At 38.2% G+C, this 26,422-nt stretch overlaps 1 protein-coding gene across 2 annotated transcripts in view; it reads right to left on the bottom strand.

Moving 5' to 3' along the window:
- Nucleotides 1-26,422, bottom strand: part of ppm1lb (protein phosphatase, Mg2+/Mn2+ dependent, 1Lb) — a 158,236-nt gene that overhangs the window by 31,141 nt on the left and 100,673 nt on the right. For both annotated transcript variants that reach the window (XM_020534331.2, XM_048604453.1), the window contains exon 2: nt 18,066-18,240. In XM_020534331.2, the coding sequence (XP_020389920.1) occupies nt 18,066-18,240 (175 nt within the window). The remainder of the gene's footprint in view (nt 1-18,065; nt 18,241-26,422) is intronic.

Raw genomic sequence — 26,422 nt, 5'->3', positions numbered from 1 at the left:
ACCCCACCAACCTCCGGATCCAACGCATCATCCTCCGACACTTCCGCCATCTGCAATCCGACCCCACCACCAAAGACATCTTTCCCTCCCCACCTTTATCTGCTTTCCGGAGGGACAACTCTCTCCGTGACTCCCTTGTCCGCTCCACACTCCCCTCCAGCTCCACCACACCCGGCACTTTTCCCTGCAACCGCAGGAAGTGCTACACCTGCCCCCATACCTCCTCCCTCACCCCCATCCCAGGCCCCAAGAAGACTTTCCACATCAAGCAGATGTTCACCTGCACATCTGCCAATGTGGTATACTGCATCCGCTGTACCCGGTGTGGCTTCCTCTACATCGGGGAAACCAAGCGGAGACTCGGGGACCGCTTTGCAGAACACCTACGCTCGGTTCGCAACAAACAACTGCACCTCCCAGTCGCGAACCATTTCAACTCCCCCTCCCATTCCTCAGACGACATGTCCATCCTGGGCCTCCTGCAGTGCCACAACGATGCCACCCGAAGGTTGCAGGAACAGCAACTCATATTCCGCTTGGGAACCCTGCAGCCCAATGGTATCAATGTGGATTTCACAAGTTTCAAAATCTCCCCTCCCCCCACCGCATCCCAAAACCAGTCCAGCTCGTCCCTGCCTCCCTAACCTGTTCTTCCTCCCACCTATCCCCTCCTCCCACCTCAAGCCGCACCTCCATCTCCTACCGACCAACCTCATCCCGCCCCCTTGACCTGTCCGTCCTCCCTGGACTGACCTATCCCCTTCCTAACTCCCTACCTACACTCACCTTTCCTGGCCCCGTCCCCGCCTCTTCGACCTGTTTGTTTCTTCTCCACCTATCCTCTCCTCTATCCCTCTTCTATTCGCCTCCCACTCTCTCCCTATTTATTTCAAAACCCCCTTCCCCTCCCCCTTTTCTGATGAAGGGTCTAGGCCCGAAACGTCAGCCTCTCTGCTCCTATGATGCTGCTTGGCCTGCTGTGTTCATCCAGCCCTGCACCTTGTTGTCTCGGATTCTCCAGCATCTGCAGTTCCTACTATCAATGACTTGGTTTCCACAGCTTTCTGCAACAATGTGTTCCACTGATTCGCTACCCTCTGGCTGTAGAAATTCCCCTTCATTTCAGTAATAAATGTCTGTCCCTTCACTCTGAGGGCCCTAATCTCTCCTACTAATGTAAACATCTTCTCCAGATCCACTCTATCCAGGCCTCTCAGTATTCTGTAAGTTTCAATGAGATCCCCTCTTATCTTTTGAAACTCTATCAAGTACAGACACTGTGTCCTCAATTGCTTCTCATTTGGCAAATGCTTCATTCACTGGATCATTCTTGTGAATGTTCTCTGGACCACATCCAAGGCTAGCACATCCTCCCTTAGATACAGGGGCCTAAAACTGCTCACAATATTCCAAATGCCTTCTGACCAGAGCCTTATACAGACTCACCAGTACATTCCTGCTCTTTTATTCTAACCCTCTTGAAATCAGTATTAACAGCCTTCCTAACTGCCGACTGAACATGCACATTAACCTTAAGAGAATCCTGAACTAGGACTCTCAATACCCTTTGTGTTTCAGATTTCTAAAGCCTTTCCCCATTTAGGAAATAGTCTATGTTGTTATGCTTCCTACCCAAGTGCATAACACATTTTCCCACATTGTATTTCAAATGCTACTTCTTTGCCCACACTCCTAGCCAATCCAAGAGCTTCAGCAACCTCCCTATTCTCTCAACACTACCTGCCCCTCCACCTACATTTCCTGGGGCTCAGGAAAGGTTCGTGCAGACTTCAAACTGCTCCCAGGCTTCTTGCAGGCTGCCTGCCTTCATCTGACCGAGTCTGAACCTGTTCTGACGTTGGGAAGTGACTTTTCCAGGTAAGGGAGTGAATCTGCAAACGTAGTAACAATGCCCTCATTTCTTCGTCCTGATCGTTAATATATAACGTAAATAGTTATGGTCCCAATACTCACCCCTGTTGAGCTCCATTAATCACCAGTTGCCAACCTGAAAAAGACCCCTATATTCTTACTGTCTGCGTTCTGCTAGTCAACCAATCTTTATCCATGCAGAACCTTGCCCCTATCATCATGGGGTCTTATCTTGTTTAGCAGCCTCCTAGTGGCAACTTGTCAAAGGCTTCTGGAAATCCAAATAAATCATGTCCACTGGTTCACTTGCCTAAGTTGCTTGCTACCTCCTTACGGAATTCTAACAGATTTGTCAAGCAGAACCTCCCTTGACCAAGCCGTGCTGACTATTTAACCATGCACTTCCAAGTACTACGCAATATCATCCTTAATAACATATCTAAAAAAAATCTTGCAATTTTTTTTTATATTACTAGCTGATTATGTACCTGGAATTGACCAAACTTGAAGCTTAACCGAGCCAATGCAATTTCAACATATTTTCTGATCTCTGAAGTTTAAACAGGGCCATGTGACAGGGCTAAAACAAATTGACAGATGGTCATATAGAAAAACAAATTGCTTTTCAAATGTTTCCAAATATTCAAAGATTCTATTAAAGACAAACATATGCATAACTCTTTCGGTTGAAGTAATAGACTCAGATCATGTACAAATGAGGTTGCATTAGGTAGATATAAGTGAATTGATTTACTGACAATTATTTTTTGTAAAAGATATTTTGCAAAATAAACCTGCCTTGACTACAGTTTGGCTTTCACTACTCCCATATATTTGCAACTTTTTGGTTTCGGATAACTGGAAATATAATCTAATGAAGGATACGGGCAGAAGTCTTTGTACATTATCAGTTTGTGAAGGAGTGAGCAAATGGTGTCCTGATTTTACCTTGTGTGATATCTTCTGTCTGTTAGTCTTAATTTTGTTATCATATTCCACTTCTGAGTCAGATTCTACTCCAGACGTTTGAGCATATTTTCGAGGTTGACATCTTAATGCAGTGCTGAGAGTAACTGGACTAATATGCTGGGCTGAATTTTAATGTGCCGGAATGGATAGATTTCTGAGCAGGCAGGAGGGTTAGAAAACAGCAGGAAGTTGAAATTGCTGCCTTTACCTGAAGCACAGTACTTTTCTTGTGAGCAGCCCATTTACAACATATTAATCACTCAAGCATAGCCAGATCGCCATGACTTTTGCAATTTAACTGAGGGTTCATGAGTTTGCTGGGCTTCCAAGAACATGCTATTAAAGTAATGTGAGCACACAATAGCAATTTTGCGGGTTGAGGACATCTCAGGGAAACATGCCAAAAAACACTGAGACCTTACAGCTATTTTCTGGCCTTCTAATGCAAGGTTTTATTCACAGTAGTAGTGTTTGAAGATTTAGAGGTTATTCACATAACCTTGGAAGTTTGTACATTCTAAACTTTATCTTGGAGCTCTGATCTACCAGGTCAGCTTGTATTCTCATAAAAAGTTTTACTTTGGACTCCAGATGAGGACAGAGATGACCAGCAGGAAGAACAACAACAGAAAGAGCCAGCCAATCTGCTTCCCATATATTCACAGATAGCCACCCTTCCTAATCCCCCATTTCTCAGCATTAATTTACGTTTTGCCATTCATCACAAGTGATACGACCATTTTCAAGAATCAAGAATCAGTAACATGCAGAAGTGGTGGAAGTTATGTGGCTTAAGCATAAAGCAGGAGCTTATCAATATAGCATCACTACAGACCCACCTGTGTAACATGTACAAATGGAAATGTTTACTTTTTTCTTCTTGGTGCATCTCTGAGATGTAACTCCTGTGGCACCAAAGGAATGCTCTTGGTCAATGTTCTGTGGGTTTCCTCCTGTCTTTTAGGTAAGGGGTCCACTACAGACCCTACATAAGGCCAAGCTTGACCATCAGAGCAAGAAGTAGTGTGTGAGTTACTGATTAAGAGGAGAACAACAGCCCAGATTTTTATGTAAAGACACTGGCCCACCCCCAGCTGGAATCGGGAGCGAATCTGTCTCTGCTTTGCTCAAAGCGCGTCCTCTACCCCCATCTAGAAAGAAGTCCCAATTTCCAGAGCCGATAACCAACCAAAAGGTGTGTAGCCCTGCGTTCCCATCAGTGTCACCAAGAACGCTGGCTACTGCTGGGATTACAGGTAGTTCCCACTGAACAGCAACAATGTTTTCGGACATGCAGGTAAGTCTGGATTTATATGAGGGAAAGGCTAGTAGGTTCTAGTGAAGGGATGGTGAGAAAAGGGGGCAGGTGGACTATTCTGGGGAGGAAGGGACTCAACAGGGCACAGACTGCCAAACTTCAGTACAACACCCACCCCACTTGCTCTCCCCCCGCCCTCTCCAACAGGTTGCAACAGTTACTCTCACTACATGGTGCAGATACTTCCTGTCACTGATATAGTATCAATGGCAATGGAAGAAGCTCAAAGGGACACCAGGCCTCTCAGTGTTCCTCTCACTGTTGGTATAAAATATCAACAGAGATGGGTAGGTGAAGGGCATATTGACAACAGCATGGCAACCAAATTTACAGTCCCCTACCTGCTAGCCCTCTCCCAAGGAGTTGTAAAATTCCACCGTGGATTGAAAACAGAAACACTTTAAACAGAATCTTCATTTCTATGGTCTGTTTTACCATCATACCTCTTCTGGCCATCTACTTATCTGTTACACCTTTTTGTTCTGCCAGCCTTCTCTAAAAGAAGTGAGGGAGAACAGGCCAATGAGTGAGTGCAATGGCAAATGTTGGACAAAATAAATTAATGTTGGAAGTATGAAAAAAATGAAATGCTGGAAACACTGAGAAGGTTTGTCAAGTTTGTGGAGAGGAAGACATAGATAATCTTACAGGTGAATAAACTTTCATCTGAATAGGGAACATTGTTGAGGTTACGGGGGGAAGAGATTAAATTATGTAAAGGTGAGGATGAGTCACAGTGTAAATGAGAGATAACAAGGTGTAGAGCTGGATGAACACTGCAGGCCAAGCAGCATCAGAGGAGCAGGAAGGCTGATGTTTCGGGCCTAGACCCTTCTTCAGAACCTTCTTCTGGGACAGAAAACTGCAACTCTCACAGTGTAAATGGTCACTTTGGGAGCTGAGGAAGCATATAGACAGAGAGGGTCAGCTACACCAGCAAAGGGTAGAGAGTGATTTTCTGGAGTAGGCTTGAGAAGGCAGAGAGAGGGTTTTGGAATGATACGCACATCACTGACATCGGCAATGTAGTTAGATACGTTGCTGTACTCATCTTTACTACTATGCCCAGATCACACAACTGTTTATGGCACTGAATCCACAAGTGTGTCACCACACTCCCGATTCTAACCCTATGGGAAACGTCCAGCCATACCTTCTTTATTCCAATAGCAGGCTGCTTCATCACATTAGTAGCCAATAACAACTCAAGGTAGGCCCTTATGACCCCCAGCTGGGAAGCGTCAATAAGATGAGATACAGACTTTGGACATCACTCTGGTAATTCCTTCAGGTCAACTCCTAAACCCAAAATGCATGAAATTTTACATTTTGCAGTCTCTGAATTTGAAATAGACTTGAATAGGTTATGCTCATTCATGTGAATTGGGCAATGAACCTGGAAATGAGATGGTGACACAGTACATGGGTTTAAAAAAACACCTTCAAGTGCAATGCAGTTGTTTTCACGTTTTCAGTGTGCTACTGGGATTGCATCAAATTAAGGAACTTAAAATCCAGGCCACTGTCTTTCGAATAGAACATCAACCTGAGATTCAATTGCCAGATATGAACATAAATCCTGAATATTACTGGACAAAATGCCGGACAATTCTCCTGGTGATCTGATCATTACTATACCCAACTGGCATCATTAGAAGCAAGTTACCTGGCCACTTATCGCATTCTTGTTTGAGACCTGGCTCCATGTAAACCACCATCACCACCATACTCCATTTCATTCCTTGTAACTTCTGGAAGTTGTATGTATTTTTTTATTCTGCTATGTGGCCCTTTGCAAGTTACAATATTTCTGAAGTCTTTTATAGGCTTTTATTGAAGGGCTGCAAGAAATCCATCTAGGCATTCTGCCAAAATGCTGTAAACCCCAAGGCTGACTATACTTAAATTTATTTATATAGTTGATTGAAACATTTACTAGTTGTTTAATGTAAAGTCCACGTATGTCATGCAAATAACCACTTATCTGTCCAAGTGTATGTCTTGTAAATAACTATGTCTTTAAAGGACTGCAGGGCTAATATCAAGAACACATGTCCACAATTTTCATAGCTAACTGGTGGACTCACTCACAGACTGGTAAAAACTATATATTCCTAGGTAATAAAAAGACAGTTTGACTAAGTGGTGCTAATTAATCAAAGAAACAACTGTGGAATGTGATCCCAAAATCAGTAAAAGTCCTAAATGCTCATAATAAAAAGCATTTAATTTATTAGGTGTGAAAAGCATGTAGCCACTGTAACAATTTACAGCATTGGGCCTGAAGAAATTATCAGCAATTATTTATGAATTAAAGTAGCTGAATCTGTTTATATTTATTGTTATTATTTATCTCTTTAACTGTATCTAATAAATTAAGATTTTGTTTAATACCACATATAAGGTGGTACCTGAATAACTCTTCTTACTGAATATTCATCTGCTGAGGTACTGGGTGAATCCATGATGTATCTAATATGAATATTCAAACAGTTCCTTTTTCAGATTTTCAGTGGTACTGTGTATGTCTTCTGCAACTTCTACCAGCGATGAAAAGTTCCTTCCGAGCTTGCAGCTGAAAGTAACTTTGAACAGATTTATTTTAATGCTTATGTAATTTATAAAGCTGCTACTAAAACAAGATAGGAATATGATGACCAAATTTTGTGATAAAAATATTTTATTGCTAAGGAATGAAATGCTGATAAATGTTGCTGATTTTTGCAACATTGGAGAGCCTCTCTGTGGTGGTAAAGATAATGGAAGTTCTTGAAATCCTAAGTGCTGCTCCTGAACAAGACATTTGCAATTTTTTGGCGGTGAGAATGGAGTCAACTTGAGATTTACACAAGCATAGTTATGGAGCCAGCTGGCTGTTTAAATCATCAAATGGCTTCAGTCTTGTATGGTCTTGGTCAGTTATGTGTAATGAAATCTCAAAAAGGCAAATTGAACCAGGTAATCTCTATATATGAATAGGAAGGGTTTAGAGGGATGTGGGCCAAATGGTGACAAATGGGACTAGATTTATTTAGGATATCTGGTAGGCATGGACGAGTTGGACCAAAGGGTCTGCTTCCGTGCTGTATACCTCGATGACTGTTTGATGCTAAAAGCAGGTCTGAACTTTATGGATTTGTTTGTATAGCCAGGGTACTCTTTGCAGAGGGAAGTTTCATGGACCATGAATCTGGTCCAAGGACACCTTTTGGGGAGGTAAGCTTTCCTTCGGCAGAGGTAAGGTGCATAACTATTGAGATTCCTGTAGTTCCATGCATGTTAAGATTGGTCTTATCATCAAATTCAGAGGTACAACACAAGTCTTTTGTTCACCATTCAAGCTTAATGATCAAATAAGGTGCATCAAAATCATCCTACAAGACAATAGTTGAGCTAATCAGATAATTTTTCACTGCGTATCATGCAAACTCATGAATGGGCTAAAGGGTACCACTTTCAGTCCTGACAAGAACGCAATTGACCTCAGCTTACCCAGCCACAGGTGAAGCTAGCTGTTTCACACTGCTTCAATGCAGTAGAAACACTAACAGAATAATAGCATCAAGCCATAAAGACATTCTGCCCTATCACATAAATGAGTCATGTGGTATATGAATTTCAGTGCCAATGTGAGGTTTAGTATGTAGGCTGCATTCCCAATGTTGGCAGGTCATATCAAACAGCATGCCTGTTCAGCTGTTTGCAACAAGATACAAATCATATTCAACCAGCCTGTGCTACAACACTCAAAACACTGTCCAATATTAGATAGTCATAGAGTAATAGAGTCATACAGCACAGAAACAGGCCCTTGGCTCCAACCAGTCCATGCTGAACATAATCCTAAAAAACACTAGTCCCACCTGCCTGCTTCTGGCCCATATCCCTTAAAACCTTTGCTATTCATATATCCATTCAAATGTCTTTTAAACATTGTAATTGTACCTGCACTCATCACTTCATCAGGAAGTTCATTCCACACGTGAATCTCCCCGTATGTAAAAAATTTGCCTCTTATGTCTTTTTTAAATCTCTCTCCTCTCACCTTAAATATGTGTCCCCTAATGTTGATATTCCCCATCTTAGGGGAAAGGCAACCACTATCAACTCTATCTATATCTTTCATTATTTTATAAACTTCTAAAAGGTCGCCTCTCAACCTCCTATATTCCAGGGAAAAAGATCCCAGACTATCCAGCCTTTCTTTATAACTCAAACCTTCCACACCCAGCAACATCCTGGTAAATTTCTTCTTAACCATCTCCAGCTTGATAATATCCTTCCTATAACCCAGTTATACGAAGGACTGAACAATAAACATAAGTATGCCAAATGCCTTTTTAACCATCCTGTCGGTATGTGATACAACCTTTGAATAATTGTGTACCTGTACCCTGAAATCCTTCTGTTCTACAACATTACCCAAGGCCCTACCAGTAATTGTATAAGTCCTACCCTTGTTTGGTGTACCAAAACGCAAAACCTCTCATTTATCCAGATTGAACTCCTTCTGCCATTTTTCAGTCCATTTACCCATTTGATCAAGATCCCTTTGTAATCTTGAAAATGTTCTTCACTGTCTACAAAGCCACCAATTTTGGTGTCATCTGCAAACTTACTAATCATGTTTTCTATATGCTCATCAAAATCATTTATATAAATGACAAACAAAAGAGGACCCAGAACCGATCCATGTGGAATCCCGCTGGTCACAGGTCTCCAGTCTGAAAAGCAACCCTCCACCATTACTTCCTGTCTTCCGCTGTTATTTGTTATTGGATAACACTTGAATGTTAATCCTGATTGTGACAAGAATGGTGCTGACAAAATATTTAGGTCAGCTTCAAGTTCAGTGCAGTTCCACATAGAGATATCTAAGTTTATGAATACACAGGTCCCTGTTCTTTGCAGGCAGAACAAACATATATAGATACTATGTCTAGTTAAACTGAACAAAGTAGTTAACAGCCATTTTCTCATTCATTCCACAGGGCAATCACTTGACCAATCACAGTCCACCTGCCTGGTTTAAGTTTAAATAAATGTTGGCAGTTAATGGTCAGTCATCATCTTCTGCTGCATTCTCCATGACATCACTTCTTCCAAGTCTCGTCCACTTGCTAATCAATCAGCACACACTGCTGAGAGTATGAAAATGTTGTTCCCCTTAATATTGGGATTCCTTGAAATTGTCCTGATGATTCTGTACAGAAAAATGTGTCTTTGTTGTACATGTATTTACCTGAATGAGAGTTTTTTTTCTGAATATACTGAAGTCTGCAATACACTTACAGGATTTGATGTTGTTTTCCATATGTGAGGGTCCTGAGATTTGCCCATGGTGAATACTAGGTCAATGGTATTGTAAAATGAAAGGCAAAAGATGGTAGCTGGGAGGACACAGGTTGGCATGAGTTGACACTAATTTGGCACAGGAGCTATAAAGGGCCAAAGTGGGTACAGGACGTTAGGTGCCAAAAGTTGACATGGAGAGTGTGAGGGTAAGAGCAGATGGATGTTTTATGATTTCATTTTAATTTTGAACGCAGTACTGGGACCCACAGATAGGTTTTTGCTAATCCTGCTTTCACACCAGGCACACTGTTTGGGTCTTCTCGAGTCACCTGCTCATATTTTCAATCCAGCCTGTATTCCCACACTGAATGTGAAGTTTGGGCAGCTATTTTTAAAGGTCAGGTTGTGAAGTTGGGAATTCTCCTGTCTCTGTGCACCTGACATGGAGATGAAATTCTGGGCTGCAGCTTGCTGTGCCATGACATTTAGCTGGATGCTAAATGTTTCACTTTTTAAAAATGCACTTTAATTATTCTTCCAAGTTAAGTTTAACAAGTTTATCAAGATGAGATAAAGTAAAAGAATACCTCACCATCCGAAGGAACTTTAGGTAATTTAAATGAGTCCTTACTGTATTAAATTACATCTGCTTTAAATAATCTTATAAGTTTTAAATTAAACAAAATCAATGTGCTCCGTATATCAGTGCTTTAAACATGGTCAGATTCTGAATATGCCTTTATTCCGGTTTTCTAGGTAAATGATAGTTTCAAGTATTTCTGTAACACAATATTTATTGACCATTAACCTCTGCAAATAACAAGTGAATATTCAACGATGCTGTTTAATTTTTATACTTCATTAGACAATACGCACAAATATTTCACGGTGAACCATTTTATAACTTCCATAGCTTTCATGTGGTGGAGATGGTAGCATAGTGGTACTGTCACTGGGCTAGTAATTCAGAATGCCAAGCTAATGTTCCGGGGATATGGGCTCAAATCCTGCAACAGTGGCCAGTGGAATATGATTCAATGAATTAGTCTGGAATTATAAACTAATCTCACTAATAGTGACCATGAATCATAGTTGATTTGGTTTTTGATGACAATTTAGTTCATTAATGTCCTTAAGAGAAGTAGATCTGTCATCCTTTGGTCTGTTTTACATGTTACTCCAGACCCACAGCAATGTGGTGACTCTTAATTACTATAATGAAAAGGTTCAGATATCTTTCTTTTTTGGAATGGAATGGATATTAGATGCTGCTATATAGTCAAAACACCAAGAGAATTTAGAGACCTAAAATACTTAATGGTGCACATTTAAATCATGTCTACAGCAGTGAAGTCATTATTCAGACAAAGTGTCAGCAGGGAGTTTGAGTTGAGCAGTTGCCTGACAACAGCACTTGGATTGGTCCATCTGCTGTTTGTTACACCTTTCACCCTTCTCCCTGTGGATGAACAGACAAAAAAGCTAAGAAACTTAAGACTTCTCAAAGTTTTAAATTCCAAAGCCTACCTGATCAATTATTGAATTGAAAAACATCCATCTATCTGCAGACAACAGTGTACCATCATTGCTAAAATAAAAACAATTGGGAAAAATACTCCCAACTTGTGGTCTGACTTTCAATGTTCAGAATTTTGTCTTCTCTGTCTACAACGTCTATCCTTAATATTTGTGTCAAATTTTCTGTCTTTTTCTTGAATGAATGTGTGCGCATTTGGGGGCTTTAGGGGGTATATTTTAAGTTGCATAGAAATAGATTCATATTCTTTTCTTTTTCTCTGCCTTTTGTTAAAGAATAAGTTTGGCTACAGTGAATAGATTTATTTCCCTGTTACTGACAGAACCTGGCGTAAACACCAAAAATCATGGCATCCTTCTTTTAAATGTAGCACCTCCAAGGCAGGATATTATACAAGTCTGACCATATGAAGTCAATAAGTGAGTTGAAGTTTGCAGCAGAGATTATTGCCAATATACTTGTGGAACCTGACCCCATGTCTATAGATGTGTGCCTTAGAACAGATTCTTAGGTACTTTATAGATGACAGTGTGGCATATGGTAATTGCTGGAAATTTCCTGATTATGATTGAATAGGTCAAAGTGGAACTAAGTAAGGGTAAACTCGCTATTAAAGTGGATGGAGAACAAACAATGTTGGAAGATGGTATGATTCACTAAGTAAAAAGCTCCATAAGGATTGAGGAAAATGAGGAGACATAATGCATTATGATCACTGTAAAAAGGTTGTTATTGTTACTTTGATCAGGGCTATTTTCAGTTTTATGCAGGAAAGAAACTTGATTGGAGAGAACCAAACATGGGCTGTGTGAAACATTCATATGTATCTAAGAGACAATTTGATATGCAATATGTTTGGTGATGAATAGGGCTCTGAAGATGGAGTAGGATAGGAATAACAGAATTGTTCAGAATAGATAATTCTGAAGAGTAGTGACGACAGTTGTTTTAGAAAGAAGGGACAATACTGAGGAAATTGTACATATGATAAACAAAAGTAAAAGCTAATGGTAGAGAAAATAGCTATGATATATCTTTGCTCTTCTGGATCACTGGGTGGTTTTGAAAGGAAAATGAGGCCTGCTTCCATTTGATGTCTTTCGGAAGGAACAGAGGAAATGATGCAAGGCAAAGAGAAAAAGCCAGTGCTGCAGGCTAATTGTATAGCTAAGAGTGGGTCATGTCAGGACAACAAGAGTTTTTGGAATTGTGTGATCAATTCCAGAGCTCAACAACATGCAACTCTTGATTTCAAGTTTGCAAAGCTTTCCTGGTTTTACAATTACAGCTGCCTAACTTCCATTTCAACTTGTAGTCCCAAAAAGTGGAAACTGTGTGGTCATTTACATAACTCCACACTTTAAAAAAAGAAACATCATTTTAAAGTTTCACTGCCAAGGAAACATAACACATTTATAACGCAACAGAAAAGGTCTGCATTCTTTCACTTTCATTCATCCTTTACACAGGATTTAAACAATTTCTTGTCATTTACTTCCTAAATTCTTAGTTATTTCAGCATAATCACATTCTTGTAAATGTAACTATTATCTTTTCCAGCAATGTGAACAATGTTTACATTGAATGTTTGAACCAATAACCCCATCAGAACAATCTTGCATTTTGAATCTTAAATTTCTCTACAAAAGCTAGTGAATCATAGAATCATCAAATCCCTACAGCATAGAAGCAGGCCATTCGGCCCATCAAGTCCACACCAACCCTCTGAAAAGCATCCCACCTGACCCGCCCACAACCAAACTCCACACTGACAGTTGTCTGAGGGTAGAATGGAACCCGGGTCCGTGGTGCTGTGAGGCAGCAGTGCTAGCCATGGGAGTATATATTAACTTTTTTTGCAGCCATGATGAACAGAGACTTCAAGATGCTGAAGAGTCAATAATAATTCCAAATAATTCTCTTGTAGCAAATGAAGTAGTCTCCAGCTGGCCTTTAAAAATAGCACCAGAGCCTTTGACCCTAGATGGTCCCACCAGTTGGGAAAACTCCGCTCACTGGCCGCATGTGATTCACTAAATACCTTCTGCAACATCTCACTCGCCTAGATAATTAGTTGAGAAGTAAGTGGTTGGGTGAGATAATTTGCCCTAAACGTTGGCAGATAGGAAGCCATCTACTTGTTACAATATTTTGATTTTCTAATTGAAAATCTGAGTCAAAAGGCTGTTAACTATAAATGTTTAGGAAAATGTTACATATATATCATTATTGATTTCTAAACATCTTACAGTAATTAAAGCTCTATAATATATTGTGTTATTCACCTAAAGAAGCTGTAAGGAGTGTGCCTTTTTATTTTGTGCATTTTAAATTAAAGATTTGGACTGAAATGAGAAAGAGCCGTTTTAAAACCAGTGTTTGAAAGGGTAGCTGCAGTTTTGAAAAGCAAGTAACATGACATCCATGCTATGCATTGTAAACATGCAGTAACTAAAATTTGAGTTGTAGATGATTTGGAGCCAAGAGGGTGTTTGGCTGTAGCTTTTTCTGGCGACAAGAAGTTGATTGGTCTATGACTAATGACCAGTTAATGATGACAGTGACTTTTGTCTGATAACAACTTTATGATTGATTCTCAGGTAACTGAACAACTAGGAGTTGGAAACAAATTACACAGGGAAAGAACTGTTTATTCTTCTCCAGCTCAGGAGTAGACCCTCTGTTGCCTGCCATTAAAACTAACTTTAAACCTGAAGAAAAACAGAATTTTCCTCTCTTGAAACAGTTGTTGTAAGCTGTGACTTTTAACTGATAAGTAAGACACTTTTTTGAAGCAAACCAGCCACCCTGTGTCTCTTACCAACACAGTGGAAGCATCTGGAAAAAGACGACTGAAGCAACATGCTGGTCAGCAGAAGAGTCGTAAGGATAGTCTCAGCTACAGAATCTGGGATAAAAGACTACTGAACTGTCTTTCCCATTTTTACCTCTGCCCATAAAAATTAATCTATCTGCTTGTGTGTGTGTAAGAAGGAGTTTCAGTGGATTAGAGTTTTAATCGATCGTGTTATAGGCCAATGGTTTATAACTGTATAGCTGTTGCTATAATCTTATTATTTGTAATAAGCGATAGTTCTTGTTCAGTACAGAAACTTGTGCATGCTATCAACTTGGGTCTGAAAGTCATGTAAATTGGACAATGTTGCACAGTTAATAATTATTTTAACCTTTGTGATGATTCTGGAAAAAGCAGGGTTCCATTTCTAGCATGCTACCGTTGAGTAGTAACACAGCCTTAAAAGTAATCTAGTAATAATGCTGCATCTAAATGAAACATTGAAATTGAGCAAGACTTTAGTTCAGTTAGCATTATTTGAATGTTTGAATGCTGCTGCAGAGAGTGGTGGTGACCAGAGCTCTGGCTCTGATTTCTGGTGTAATGTCCAACAGAATACTAGTAAAGGCTCCTTTATTACACTCTTCCTCTAACTTGCTGTTTTCATTCATTGAGTTCGAACTTTACCATAATTCATCATAAAAAAATTGTTTGTAAACTATATTTGTTGAAGGAATAGAAATAAAAATTGGGAAAATGTAGAATGGAACCTCAGTCTTTCCATTAGGCCTGCAAGATCAGAAAATGGTGTTTCATGATAGATTACAATCCATTAAAAACTGTGGAACATTTCTCTGGTCCTCAAATGCAAAATTTTAACCAACTGAAGTCTCCAATTTCTCAGGTGGAATAAAGGAGGATAACAGGCCACAGTTATGCATATTTAGATAGGGGAGGGGGAAATGATGATGGTCTCCCTTTTGGGTTTGTATATTTCTTGCATTTGGGGGTTTTGTTTTTTGCATAATTGCCTCATTTTTTATGTTTGAAAGATTCATTTTTTTTTACGTGAGTGATTTTATTTGTTTCTGTGAGAGTCTCATCTCGTGTATGCTCAAGCAATCACTTTTGGAGGTTTTGCTTTTTATGTATGTGGAGATCTCATCTTTTAATTTTTGGGTTTTGTTTAATAATTACAATGTCAATCATTTGCTGGTTTTACCACATGTATCGAGTTGTTAGCACCAATCTCATCAAGTATATGCATTTTGAAACTTAAAGGCAAAGAAACCCAGGAGACCATTGCTTCAGTTGTATTTTTAAAGATGCTTCCACTGGGTGGTAAGAGACACAAGATAGCTGGTTCACTTTTTTAAAAGTTTCTGACTTATCAGTTAAAAGTCACAGTTTACAACAACTATTTCAGAAAAGATTAACTGGTTTCTTCAGGTTTTAGGGTGGTTTTGACTGCAGAGACCAGTGAGACTTCTGCTGAACTGGGGAAGGACTGATGCACCCGCTTTAATAAAACACTTAAACATTTAAGTATAAGACAGCCAAATCAACTTTACCATTTTGGACTACTTCTGAGACCAAATTACAATGCTGAAAGCAATTGGAAATGAAAAATGCAATTTGTTTTGTCATCCTAAATTATGAATGAAGCAAACATTAAGAAGAAAAGGCCATTCAATCTCAGCCTATTCTGCTGTTCAATCATTTCATGGGTCATCAGTACCTCAACCCAACTGCTTCATATACTTTCTGAGGAAGGGTCACCAGACCCGAAACGTTAATTCTGTTTTTTCCTTCACAGATGCTGCCAGACCTGCTGAGCTTTTCCAGCAACTTTGTTTTTGCTTCATATACTTTGATTCTTCTCTTTATAACTTAACCTTCTACACCTCCACCAAATCGCTGCTGTATTTATATAGTCCAATACTATTGCTTAATCATATTGCCCTACAATCACAGTGTAAACCTGTAGAAATATCTAGTGCATCTGGTGGCAGAACTAGAGCAAACTAATTCACTAGCCTCATTTAAGTCTGCCATTGAACTGTGCATTCCATCCTTTAATTGGTGTAAAGCACTCTGGGAATTCCTGATGTCGTGAAAGACACTATGTAAATGAAAACCCATCTTTCTTTTAAATTTGTAGTGTTATAATTATTTAGTACATGTTAATATTTCACAAGTAATGATTATTTCTGACAAAATTATAGACAAGTTAATTAAAATGTTGGGTTTAAGGGGGTACCAGAAAAGCGCACAAAATTTTAGATCAAAATTGATAATTGTACATTTAATTAAGCCATAGGAGAAAAGAAAGAGCAATAAAACAGCAGGCTGGCTTACTTAGCTGGAGAACTGGAGATATGATGTCTGCAATTGTGCAGTCCAGAAAGAGGTTTTTTTGTCTTGGGAATTGGTGCTAAATTAGTTTATAAGCATTTAATGAACCATGAAAATTTGTAAAATCCATTTACTTCATCAGATCAAAGAAGAAATTGCAAGTGAGAGACAATTATTATCAAGATTCATTTCAGGCTAGCTCAGAGTAGGCTACATCATCATGGCAATGGTGAAGCTTAGGAAGGTTGCCTGGTTTCAATTTATCCGGGTGTTTGCTTAAGAGACTTAGCTGCAGTTTGGAATGGGCATGTGCAGTTTTCGGCTCACTAAGAGAAGATAGCTAAAGTAAATAACAGTTAGGTGGGCCTGTGTGATAAGCAGAGTAAAAATTCAACCTCATAATTCACTGTGTGAAAGGCAGATGAGGCTTAATCGCTAATAAAATTTGTGAGTTCACAGTATCTGGAAGATTGCCTAATTTAAAACTAGAAGGAGAATCTACAATGGTCCCTTCAGAGCTTTTGCAAAGAAGGTAGCAATCAGATTAATTGGAAATGTTGAAGAAACTAGAATTAAGGACTGAGGCATCTACAGTCAAGATGAAGTAAATGAAAGTTTTATCTCTGAGAATAGCTGGAGTTGGGGAAATTTCATAGGAAGACTATGTCAGACGTACTTAGGTCCTGTAAATTAACTTTGACTGAAGTGTAATATTAAAGAATTCTTGGTGAAAATGAGAAATAAACCTGTGTACATAGTATACACAGTAATAACTCATAGTATTATGGCTGTTTGTCTTGTTTAATTTATTTTTTAATATCAAGTTTATTTTTCTTAGAAAAACTGAAAACTTGTGGCATATAGCTTAAAGGGAGATGTTTCGATTTTCCATTATGTGTTAGCATCCCTAATGGATCAAACCAACAGCTTCAGAACTTACTGGTTTTGATAGGGGAAAGGCTCAACAAGATATACTGGCTCACAGACTAGCCATTATCCTCGAGAAGATCCAGTTACTTAGGAAGCAAATGGGAATTGGACAAGCATTTACCTACCACTGCCTGCACTTTAAATGAGAAGTCGTCTGAAACAATGTTATTTCTCTTGGCTTCATTTTGAGATAAGCAATAAATCTTAAAACTTAGCTTTCTTGTGGCTTCATTTCATTTTTTAAGGACCAGTTGAACAACCGCAGAATGCCTGAAGAAACTGATCACAAAAATGCATGCTGTAGTCAGTCAAATTCCAATCTGGCAAAAAGACTGAAATGGGCATTAAATTCTCCATTTGCAAATGCAACAATGGAACTAATACGAGTATTAGCAGCATACATTCTCTGTTTCCTGGTAGGCCTTAGCATTATAATAGGGCAGTGAACTTGTGGCAGGGAATGAAGCTCCCTCTTGCGAGGAGGGGCAGAACTCAACTCTTTATGATTTCCTTTTTAGTTGGATGACTAGTAAAGAAAAATCACTGATAATCCGTCAACTGGGGAAGCAAACCATAGTAAAGAGACAATTCCAACAAGGGGATGAGGACACAGGAGAAAGTCAGTGACAAAATGAAAATGAAAGTGTGATCAGTCATTAACTAATAGCCATTCAATATGCATTCGTGGATTCGAGAAGTGAGAGCATCCAGAATAATGGTGTCTGCAGCCAATGTTATATTGTGCCACAGATGTTCAGACCAACAACCATTTAAAGAAATTAATTCAATGTGATGAACACATGAAGCTCATGGTTCTGTGCACAACTGAGCATTACCACAAGGGTCTGAAATTTATATAAATTGATTAGATTTTTAGTGATTATATTCCTTTCAGACATAACTGTGAATACTATTACTGGCAGTAACCTGCAAGCAAAGGATCACACATCAAATTATTAAAAATACCAGGAAGGTGTTCCAGTATCACTTACCTGCCTCATCATACGCAGCTGAGAGTTTTTCAAGCACTTTACGGTCTATTGCAAGAATCTGCTGTTCCAAGATTGTCTGATGTGATAACACACTATTTTCTTTATCTTTCTCATAATCTTGAAGATGTTGTTTCAAGGCCTCAGGCAAGTGTGCCTTCACATACTCTGCAGCAGACTAAATAGAAAAAGATACATATATCAACCGAATATTCATCACAACTGTGTTACAGAATATAAAATCATATATATTATTAAAATTCAATAATTCTAATCAGCACAAACTATTTATGTGACATTGCTTGTTGTCCACTTAAATAGTGAAGTGTTTTAACATGTAGTACTGATGGAAATTCCATATTTTCCCTAGTTTACATGGGCATTAATATAAGATTTTCAGATCTTTGATGGATTTCAAAATCAACATTTGAACCAGAAATTACCTGCCTGTATGACTTTTGTATGTACTACATTAAATATGTCTAACTAGAACAAATGATTGCAATAAGTGATTAATCTATTTCACAGCACAAAGGAAGAAAAAGAATGGAAAAAAGAACCGTGTCTCAGAAATAGGGAATCCCATCACTGTGTTTCCCATCATTGTGAAGTATACTTGTACCTTAGATATGCCTACTGGATTTGAAAAGTAAAGGCTTGAAAAAAGCTTGAAAGGCGAACCAAAAGGATAGTTTTAAAAAGAGGCACAGAAGAATGGAGAAAATTAATCAGCAGTGCAGATGTAGAAGTAGTCACCTACTTACCTATTGCAAATAGTCATCTGAATGTACAGTTGAATAATAGTGAAAAAATTTGATGCAGAATTGGAATGGCCAAACAATCAATGACTTCCCCAACTAATGTTTGGAATGATAAATCTGTTAGAAAAATATATTGCTCTTAATACCAATGAATTATTTTTCTTACCAATACTTCTTAAAGTATTGGCATTTCCTATTGCTGCTCATGATGCAGAATGTCGGGTCATGAACAAGAAAGAAAGAAAGTGATCAGTACTTTTGCACTTTGATGTTTCTGAAGGATGCTCAGTATGAACTAGACTGATGGGCATGCAAATAAGTAGGTATTCAAACTGTTGGAAATTGACAACACAGACAGATTGTTATCAGTAATTGACAAACGAAGGTTGAAATATTTTGCACTGGTGGCACAAAGTAATAGTATCAAAAATATTTTGCTGGAAAGAATAGTAGATGGATAATTCAGTGTAGGTACACACAGAAGACATGACAGAGTGATAACATCAGAAAAATAATGAGCTTGACTTTCATGAGAGTAGTGAGAGCAACATAAGATCAATGCAGGTGGAGGAGGATAATGCATGCGGCCACTGCAACCCAGCTTCCTTGGGTTATCAGTGCCAAACACAAAGCTTTGGCCTTGCCCCTTTAAAGAGGATTAATTAGTTTAAATTTCATTTCTCCTTTGGTTAAATTGTACCAGATTAAGTTTGATCTTTGAGGTGATAGTCAGTTTGATGCTGTTTATAATTTTATATATAGGATTTATAGCTGCAGCAGCACTATATTCTTTATATTTGTGCAGTACCAATGCTCCATTTGTTAGTTTTCTTAGGTTTTATGGCAAACCATTCCCACAATTGAGAAAAAAGATGAAACAGCAATGTCACATTTCTCAAATATTGATAAAGCCAATTTAAGGATGAGGCTACATGAGATTGTGTTTCAATGAAATAGCCAAACTCAATCCAATTCACTGCTTCTACTGTTTCAGAATTAAAGAAGGTCATTATCTGAACTGTCTAAAATGTTTCAATAAGTGGCAATATACACTTTCCATTCTTGATAATATAAATGCGCAGTACACAAGAGACACATTTTAAATTAGCTTTATTACTGAGTTTTGAACATTATTACTTTCAAATTCAGTGGGTCCATTTTACAGTTTACCTGATTTATTCTTTATAGTGGATTCAGCAGCTGTCATCTATCCACAACATCCACTGACCAGAGGGAGTAGTTATTTAATTCCTCCTTGGAAATTTTTTGATCATATTTACTACAGTGAGAGGCGCTTAATGTCTGCCTTTCCTCTCCTGAACTAATAATTAGGCAGCTAAAGGTCTGTCACAATCACCTTGAACATTCTTCAGTTCCACTGGTGAATGCAAAACTGACCAGGGAACCCTAAGATTGAAATTGAAAACTATAGTGTGAATTGTCACAGCCCTGATTTTATAGAAAGAATTGAACTCAACTCAGTGTTCTTTCAACTTTCCAGTGGCATTTTTGAACTTGCCTGTCATTTGCAAGTACAATCATTGCAGAATTATCGCATCAAAGTGGACATGAGGAATGTCAGATCAACCATGAGCCTAATGAGTGGTGGAGCAGGCTCAAGGGGGCTAAGTGGCCTACTCCTGTTCCTATTTCTTATGGTCTTAGCTGTGTCTCAGTGTCTGCTAGTACTTTTGAGTTTAGATAAGACAATGATTAAAAACACAACTGAGGTGTAAGAGGTCAGTACAATATAAATGAGCAAGAAACTGATGTTTAAAAATGGTGGGAGCCCAAATTCACTCAGAACTATTGATATTTTCATATTTTACTTTGTTTTGGTTCAAATATACATTCATTAATTCACTTAATTTTAGCTGTTAAAATCTGCATTGCTTAAACATCTACATTTGGCATCTTAACTATTTGACCTAGGATTTGGTTAAAAATTCATACTGTGATTAGCTGTGAGGTAGGTTGAACAATTATCCAATCAGGAAACATTGTATAAAAAAGTAGAAATTTGAGCTCAGTGGTGAGAGGTCAAAATGCTACCTAATTTTGTCTTGGAAGTGCAGTTGTAACGGGATGTTTTTCTGTAAATAATACATGAAAGTTTGGTTCGTGGCAAGATTAGTTGCTAGGACAAATACAAGATACCATCATTCACATGTTCAAGTTAAAGACAGAATTGTACACTAAAGTGATATGTGATCTCATGGATCATCAGTGTTTTTAAGTTCAGCATTTACGTAATAAGTGTTAGGAAATTGGGTCTTCAGACTTGACGATGATGTCTACTTAAGAATGGGCCATTCCACAAATGATAAGACAAAGAATGATAAGTTATCTTCAAATGTAGTCACTTAAGATTCATTCAGGAAACAGTCAGAAATCTCTTCCTCTACATGCCACTATCTGAAGGCAGCAAACACAAGATGAAACACAAGATAGCAAGGACTGCAGATGCTGGAAGTCAGAGTCAATAAAATGTGGCACTGGAGGAGCACAGCAGGATGGACAGCATCAGAGGAGCAGGAAAGTCGATATTTCAGCTCGGGACCCTTCATCAGGATTCTGAAGGGTACTGACCTGAAATATTGACTTTCCTATTCCTCTCATGCTGTCTAGATAAGACGTTTAGGTTTAAATAGAAGTAATTACAATGTGACCTAACAAAATAGAAATGGGTTAATTTTTTTTAATGTTATGAGAATGATATTAAATATTACACAGTTATTACTGGCCTCTCCGAAGTTTTTGGATCATGACTAACATTCCCTCTAAGATAAATGACTTTCTCATGCAGGCCACACACAACCCCCTTTTAAGTAACATGCGTGGGTAGCTGCACAAAAGAATTAAAGTGTACTTAAATGAATCAGCTATGGTCTAAATTTAAAGGGTAGATTGATCATGACAAAAAAATAGATATGAGGTGCATAAAGTCTCAAGAGTTAGTATGTTTTGCATATTCATTATAGAAACTCAATTACTGGTTTGAGGGAATACAAATTTTCCAAATTTGCCTGAGGAAAAGTGGGCTTTCAAAAATTAAATGCTAATAACATCTGTATCAGTTTGACGACAGATTATAAAGCACTGAATATCCTAAAACAGAGGAGGGATTTCAAATTGTACAAAGAATAAGTATTAATGTAAAATCAATCTTTTATGAGTTACCATATGGACTAGTTTAATTATTGGCTCATTTTAGTGAACTATTAAATTTGTGATTAATTCTTTGGTTCATTGCCAGTGACCTACATGCTGTTTCATGCTTGGCAACTTAGACACAGGTAATAGTTGCACATTCCAGTCTTTAAGTATCAACTTGTTAATATATACCATATGGCACTTTGAAAGAATGTTATACTCATAAGTTGTACATCATATTCTCTAGTGTTTGTAATAAGGTTAAAATTGATGATCATATAAGAAGGATTATAGTTATGCCATTTAGGTTGACACTAATTCCTTTTTAAATACCTTTGAATCTAATCCAGTACAGTTAAATCAGATGCCAGTGCATGAATTAAAAAGTACAGTAATTATACATACTATGAATAGTTCACATTACTAGAAAGTAAAGTCTTAGAAAGAAGTCAATCTATCAGGTGCAGGCTGTCACAATTAATCCTTGTTTCCATAATTATAATTTCTGGCAGAATCTTCTGATAATGACAATTATCCTGAATTATGCAGTAAGTATTCATTTAATAGGTTAATGCATTCAAATTCATAGTCTGCAAATTGAAGAGATGAGAGAAAATGTTCAAAAAGACAATTGAAATCTCTCACTTTCATAAGTAGATAACTCAAAATATAAAATTGTTTTTACCGAAAGCACAACTCTTCTAATATGGCACGAGACAGGAGTATGATGGTATACTCTCCACTAGCTTTGATGACTGCAACTCAAACAACACTCACGAGCCGGGCACCATCCAAAACAATGCATTCCATCCACCTTAAACACTTAAATAATCAATTCTTCCACCTCTGCTGCACAGTGCAGTAGAATACACTATTTACAGTAACTCACCAAGGTTCTTTTACTTTCCAAACTCCGAACGCCTAGAAGGACAAAGGCAACGTACAGATGGGGACACCACCACCTGCAAGTTCCCCTCTAAGTCACTCACCACTGGACTTGGAACTGCACCTTTGTTCCTTCACTATCATTGTGCTAAAGACTTGGAACTCCCTTCCTAACTGCACAGCAGTGATTCAAGAAATGGCTCACCACCATCTTGTGAAGGACAATTGTGGATGAAAAATAAATACTGGCCTAGCCAGTAGTGCCCACATCCCATGAATGAATAAAAGTAAGTAGTGTTAGGATCTGCATTCAACTCCAACCTAGCCTGAAGATGAAAGTCTTGTCTCCCTGTTAATTGTAGAGTTATAGAACCATAGAATGGTTACAACACAGAAGGAAGCATTCAGCTACTAATCCTTTGCAAAACGATGTATTTTTCTTCATTCTTTTGAATGTGATGTGGGCATAGCCGGTAAGGTCAACATTTGTTGTCCATCTCTAATTACCCTTGAACTAAGTGACATGCTAGGATCATTTCAGAGGGCAGCTAAGAATCAACCACACTACATAGTCTCAATTTACTGAGCATAGACCCGTAACATAAAAACTGTCTGTAATGCAATCACTCAGAGACCACGGTTTGGTTTGGGAAATGCAATACTATAAATTGGTGTAGGCCTCTGAAGTAAATTGGGGTTAAATAAAGGGAACTTTACACTGCATCTAGTTGTGCTTAAAACTGACATGAGGACATTTATTACCAATGTGTGGCTGCATTAGGCATTCATCCAATCCCAAGGAATAGGATTTGCAACCTTAAAAATGCAGCTCTTCCCAAGTACCATATACATAAGACAATAATTTGTGTCACTTGTGTATTTGGTGAATACCTGCCTTTCACTCACATACTTACACAAAGCAACTTTGTTAACATTTTTCATTGGAAATATAAGTGTTTGGAACGGCTACATTTATTACAGAGTTAAAGATACACAGGGGCAGTGGGTGAATTTGCTGTCAATTCCCCAAACATGGTGACCAATGAGAAAAAAGTTGCCCCCATACATGCAAATTACAGAATTAGTGAGAAACTGATCCTCCAATCACAGGCTGTTTCTTACCTATGCTTATTGCTGATAGTGGAAAAGTGTTGATGGTGCTACAGCTTGAGCAATAAAGTGAAATCAGTGACACAGACTCAGGAAAGGTGACTGGGAGAGTTATACAGATCTAACCCGCACAAAACATATTTTATTATTTGTCTTAAACTCATAAGTACAACTGAATTGCGACTACAATAAATAGGACTTGGCTTTTGATTTAGTCTGGTAATAATTAACACATCTGACATGAAATAATTAGCTCATATCAAATGGAATTGAGTTCTCATGTTGGCAAATCCCCTCACTATGATCCTCCAGTTTATTGTGGCCCAAACTCTTTGTCAAACTCCAATGTGTTTAGATAAGAATTGAAATTAATTGTTCTCAGATTCAAAATTTGAAAAGTCATTGCTCTGTCTGCTAATTTAATGGAGATGTTAAACTATTGTTATGATGCATCATCTGAAATATCAATTTAGAATATAATTGACTAGACAGATACCTATGTCTTGGATTTTCTTTGGAAACAATACTCTGCAAAGCAGTCACTGAATCTACAATACTCTCAGAAAGAGATGGGTGTAATAAAGCTATTGGATATGAACATAGACAGTCAGAGTGAGAATTTTCTTAGAGAGAATTCTCTTAGACAACTTTTGGCCTCCCTCTCTTTCTCTAAAATTGCTCCAAAAGAATGCGAGTTAAAAGTCTACTGGATGGCTTCGTCACCCTTGGTGGAAGATTCCTAAAAGGAGAATTTAGAACCTACTGCCACCATCTCCAGAAAAAGTGAACTCAGCCAGCCACAAGAAGAAATCCAAGCTACCTGGGTGAAAAGTGACTTCAGCTATACACCAACATTTGGGACAAGCTATGAATTTTTTTTCTGAATTTAACAGTTATTTCACCAAACTACTTTTAAGATAGCACTGTGCAGAATTTTTATACTTTCTTTCTAGACTTACAGGTTGGATGCATGTATGCTTATTTGGGTGCGGTATTTTGTATAATGTATACTTGCACCTTTTAAGCCTTTTGATAATCTCTATATTTTTGCTTCAGTAAATTTTATTTGCAATAAACTAGCCTTTATTTGTTATTTAATTAATCTAGCTGACTTGTTTCTGATACTGAGCGTCATACAGTCTGTGCTTTGTCTTTCAGCTAGTAGGCAGTATACGTTTAAGATGCATGCCCATTATATCAACACTGAATCAGAGCATGTGACCTGAGGGCCTAAAGCTCTATGATTCCATCCCAACTGAGGTCACTTAAAGCATTGGACACTGATAGAAGCATGCTACTATTTGTATTGAATAGCTTAGTGTTAGCCCAGACACAGAAGCACTTGCGATTGTACTATATGCATATATTGGGAATTGTAGTAAATGTCTGTTGAATTTTTCAGTACTGCATTATCCATGTCTGGTTCTTATGTTACATGAGAATTACTGCATTGCTGGAGGCAAAATCACTCTGGCAGATCATATAGCATTGGCAGTATTACCCCCCTTTAAAATTCAAATTTTGTTATAACCACTGGAGGTGTGGAACAGGTACTGGAGTCAGTTCACCCCTCATAACTTTGTTGTAACCCTAGTTAAAACCAGATCAATAAAGTTTTATACAGTTTCAGATATGGAATGGAAATGAATGGAAATGATAACCTATTTTAGATAGGTGAGTTAATACTTGTAATAACTACTGGATACAGGAATATGTTAACTCTTCATTTGCCAACAGTTATTGCTAAAATCATGATGAGTTGAAGGAGGCAGCCAGTATCAAAACATTAGAAAAATATGTTTCACAGTAAACCAAGAAAATAATTTGAATCATATGAGCTCATCAGTTTCTAACTTTATTCACATTGGCTAGTTTTTGGAAGTCAATGTGTGTTTGCTATCTTTTTCATTGTTGCCAACCTGTCCTGGTAAACATACTAAAATTCACTTCATAATATCCCTGCAGTTTGCCCATGTTCCTCTGGTGTTGTTCCCAAACATTTCATTGCTGCTAGTCACGGCTCTCCTTAAATAAACATTACCTCAGTGCAGGATTAAATGATGTAACCAAACACAACAAATTGGAAATTCCTCACCTAGTAATGTCTTTTGTCACAGTATTGTAAAAGCAGGTTCTGAGGGTACTGGGGGTAATGCAAGTCCAAAACCAAGAAGTCACATAAATGGAAACCAAAAGAACTGTGGATACTGTAAATCAGGAACAAAAACAAAGTTGCTGGAAAAGCTCAGCAGGTCTGGCAGCATCTGTGAAGGGAAAAACAGAGTTAACGTTTCGGGTCCGGTGACCCTTCCTCAGAACAGATGCTATTAAATCTTTAATCAGTTACAACGTTTGAATTGATTAATATGTATATGGTAAATCCCCAAATTCCTTTCAACTCATGGTCCTGAGAGAACTAAAGGTTTTATCAGTGCAAAGAAGAGGTGACAT

Source organism: Rhincodon typus, chromosome 13 (genome assembly GCF_021869965.1).
Source record: "Rhincodon typus isolate 14 chromosome 13, sRhiTyp1.1, whole genome shotgun sequence".
Lineage (NCBI taxonomy): Eukaryota > Metazoa > Chordata > Chondrichthyes > Orectolobiformes > Rhincodontidae > Rhincodon > Rhincodon typus.
This window is presented reverse-complemented; position numbering and strand designations above follow the sequence as displayed.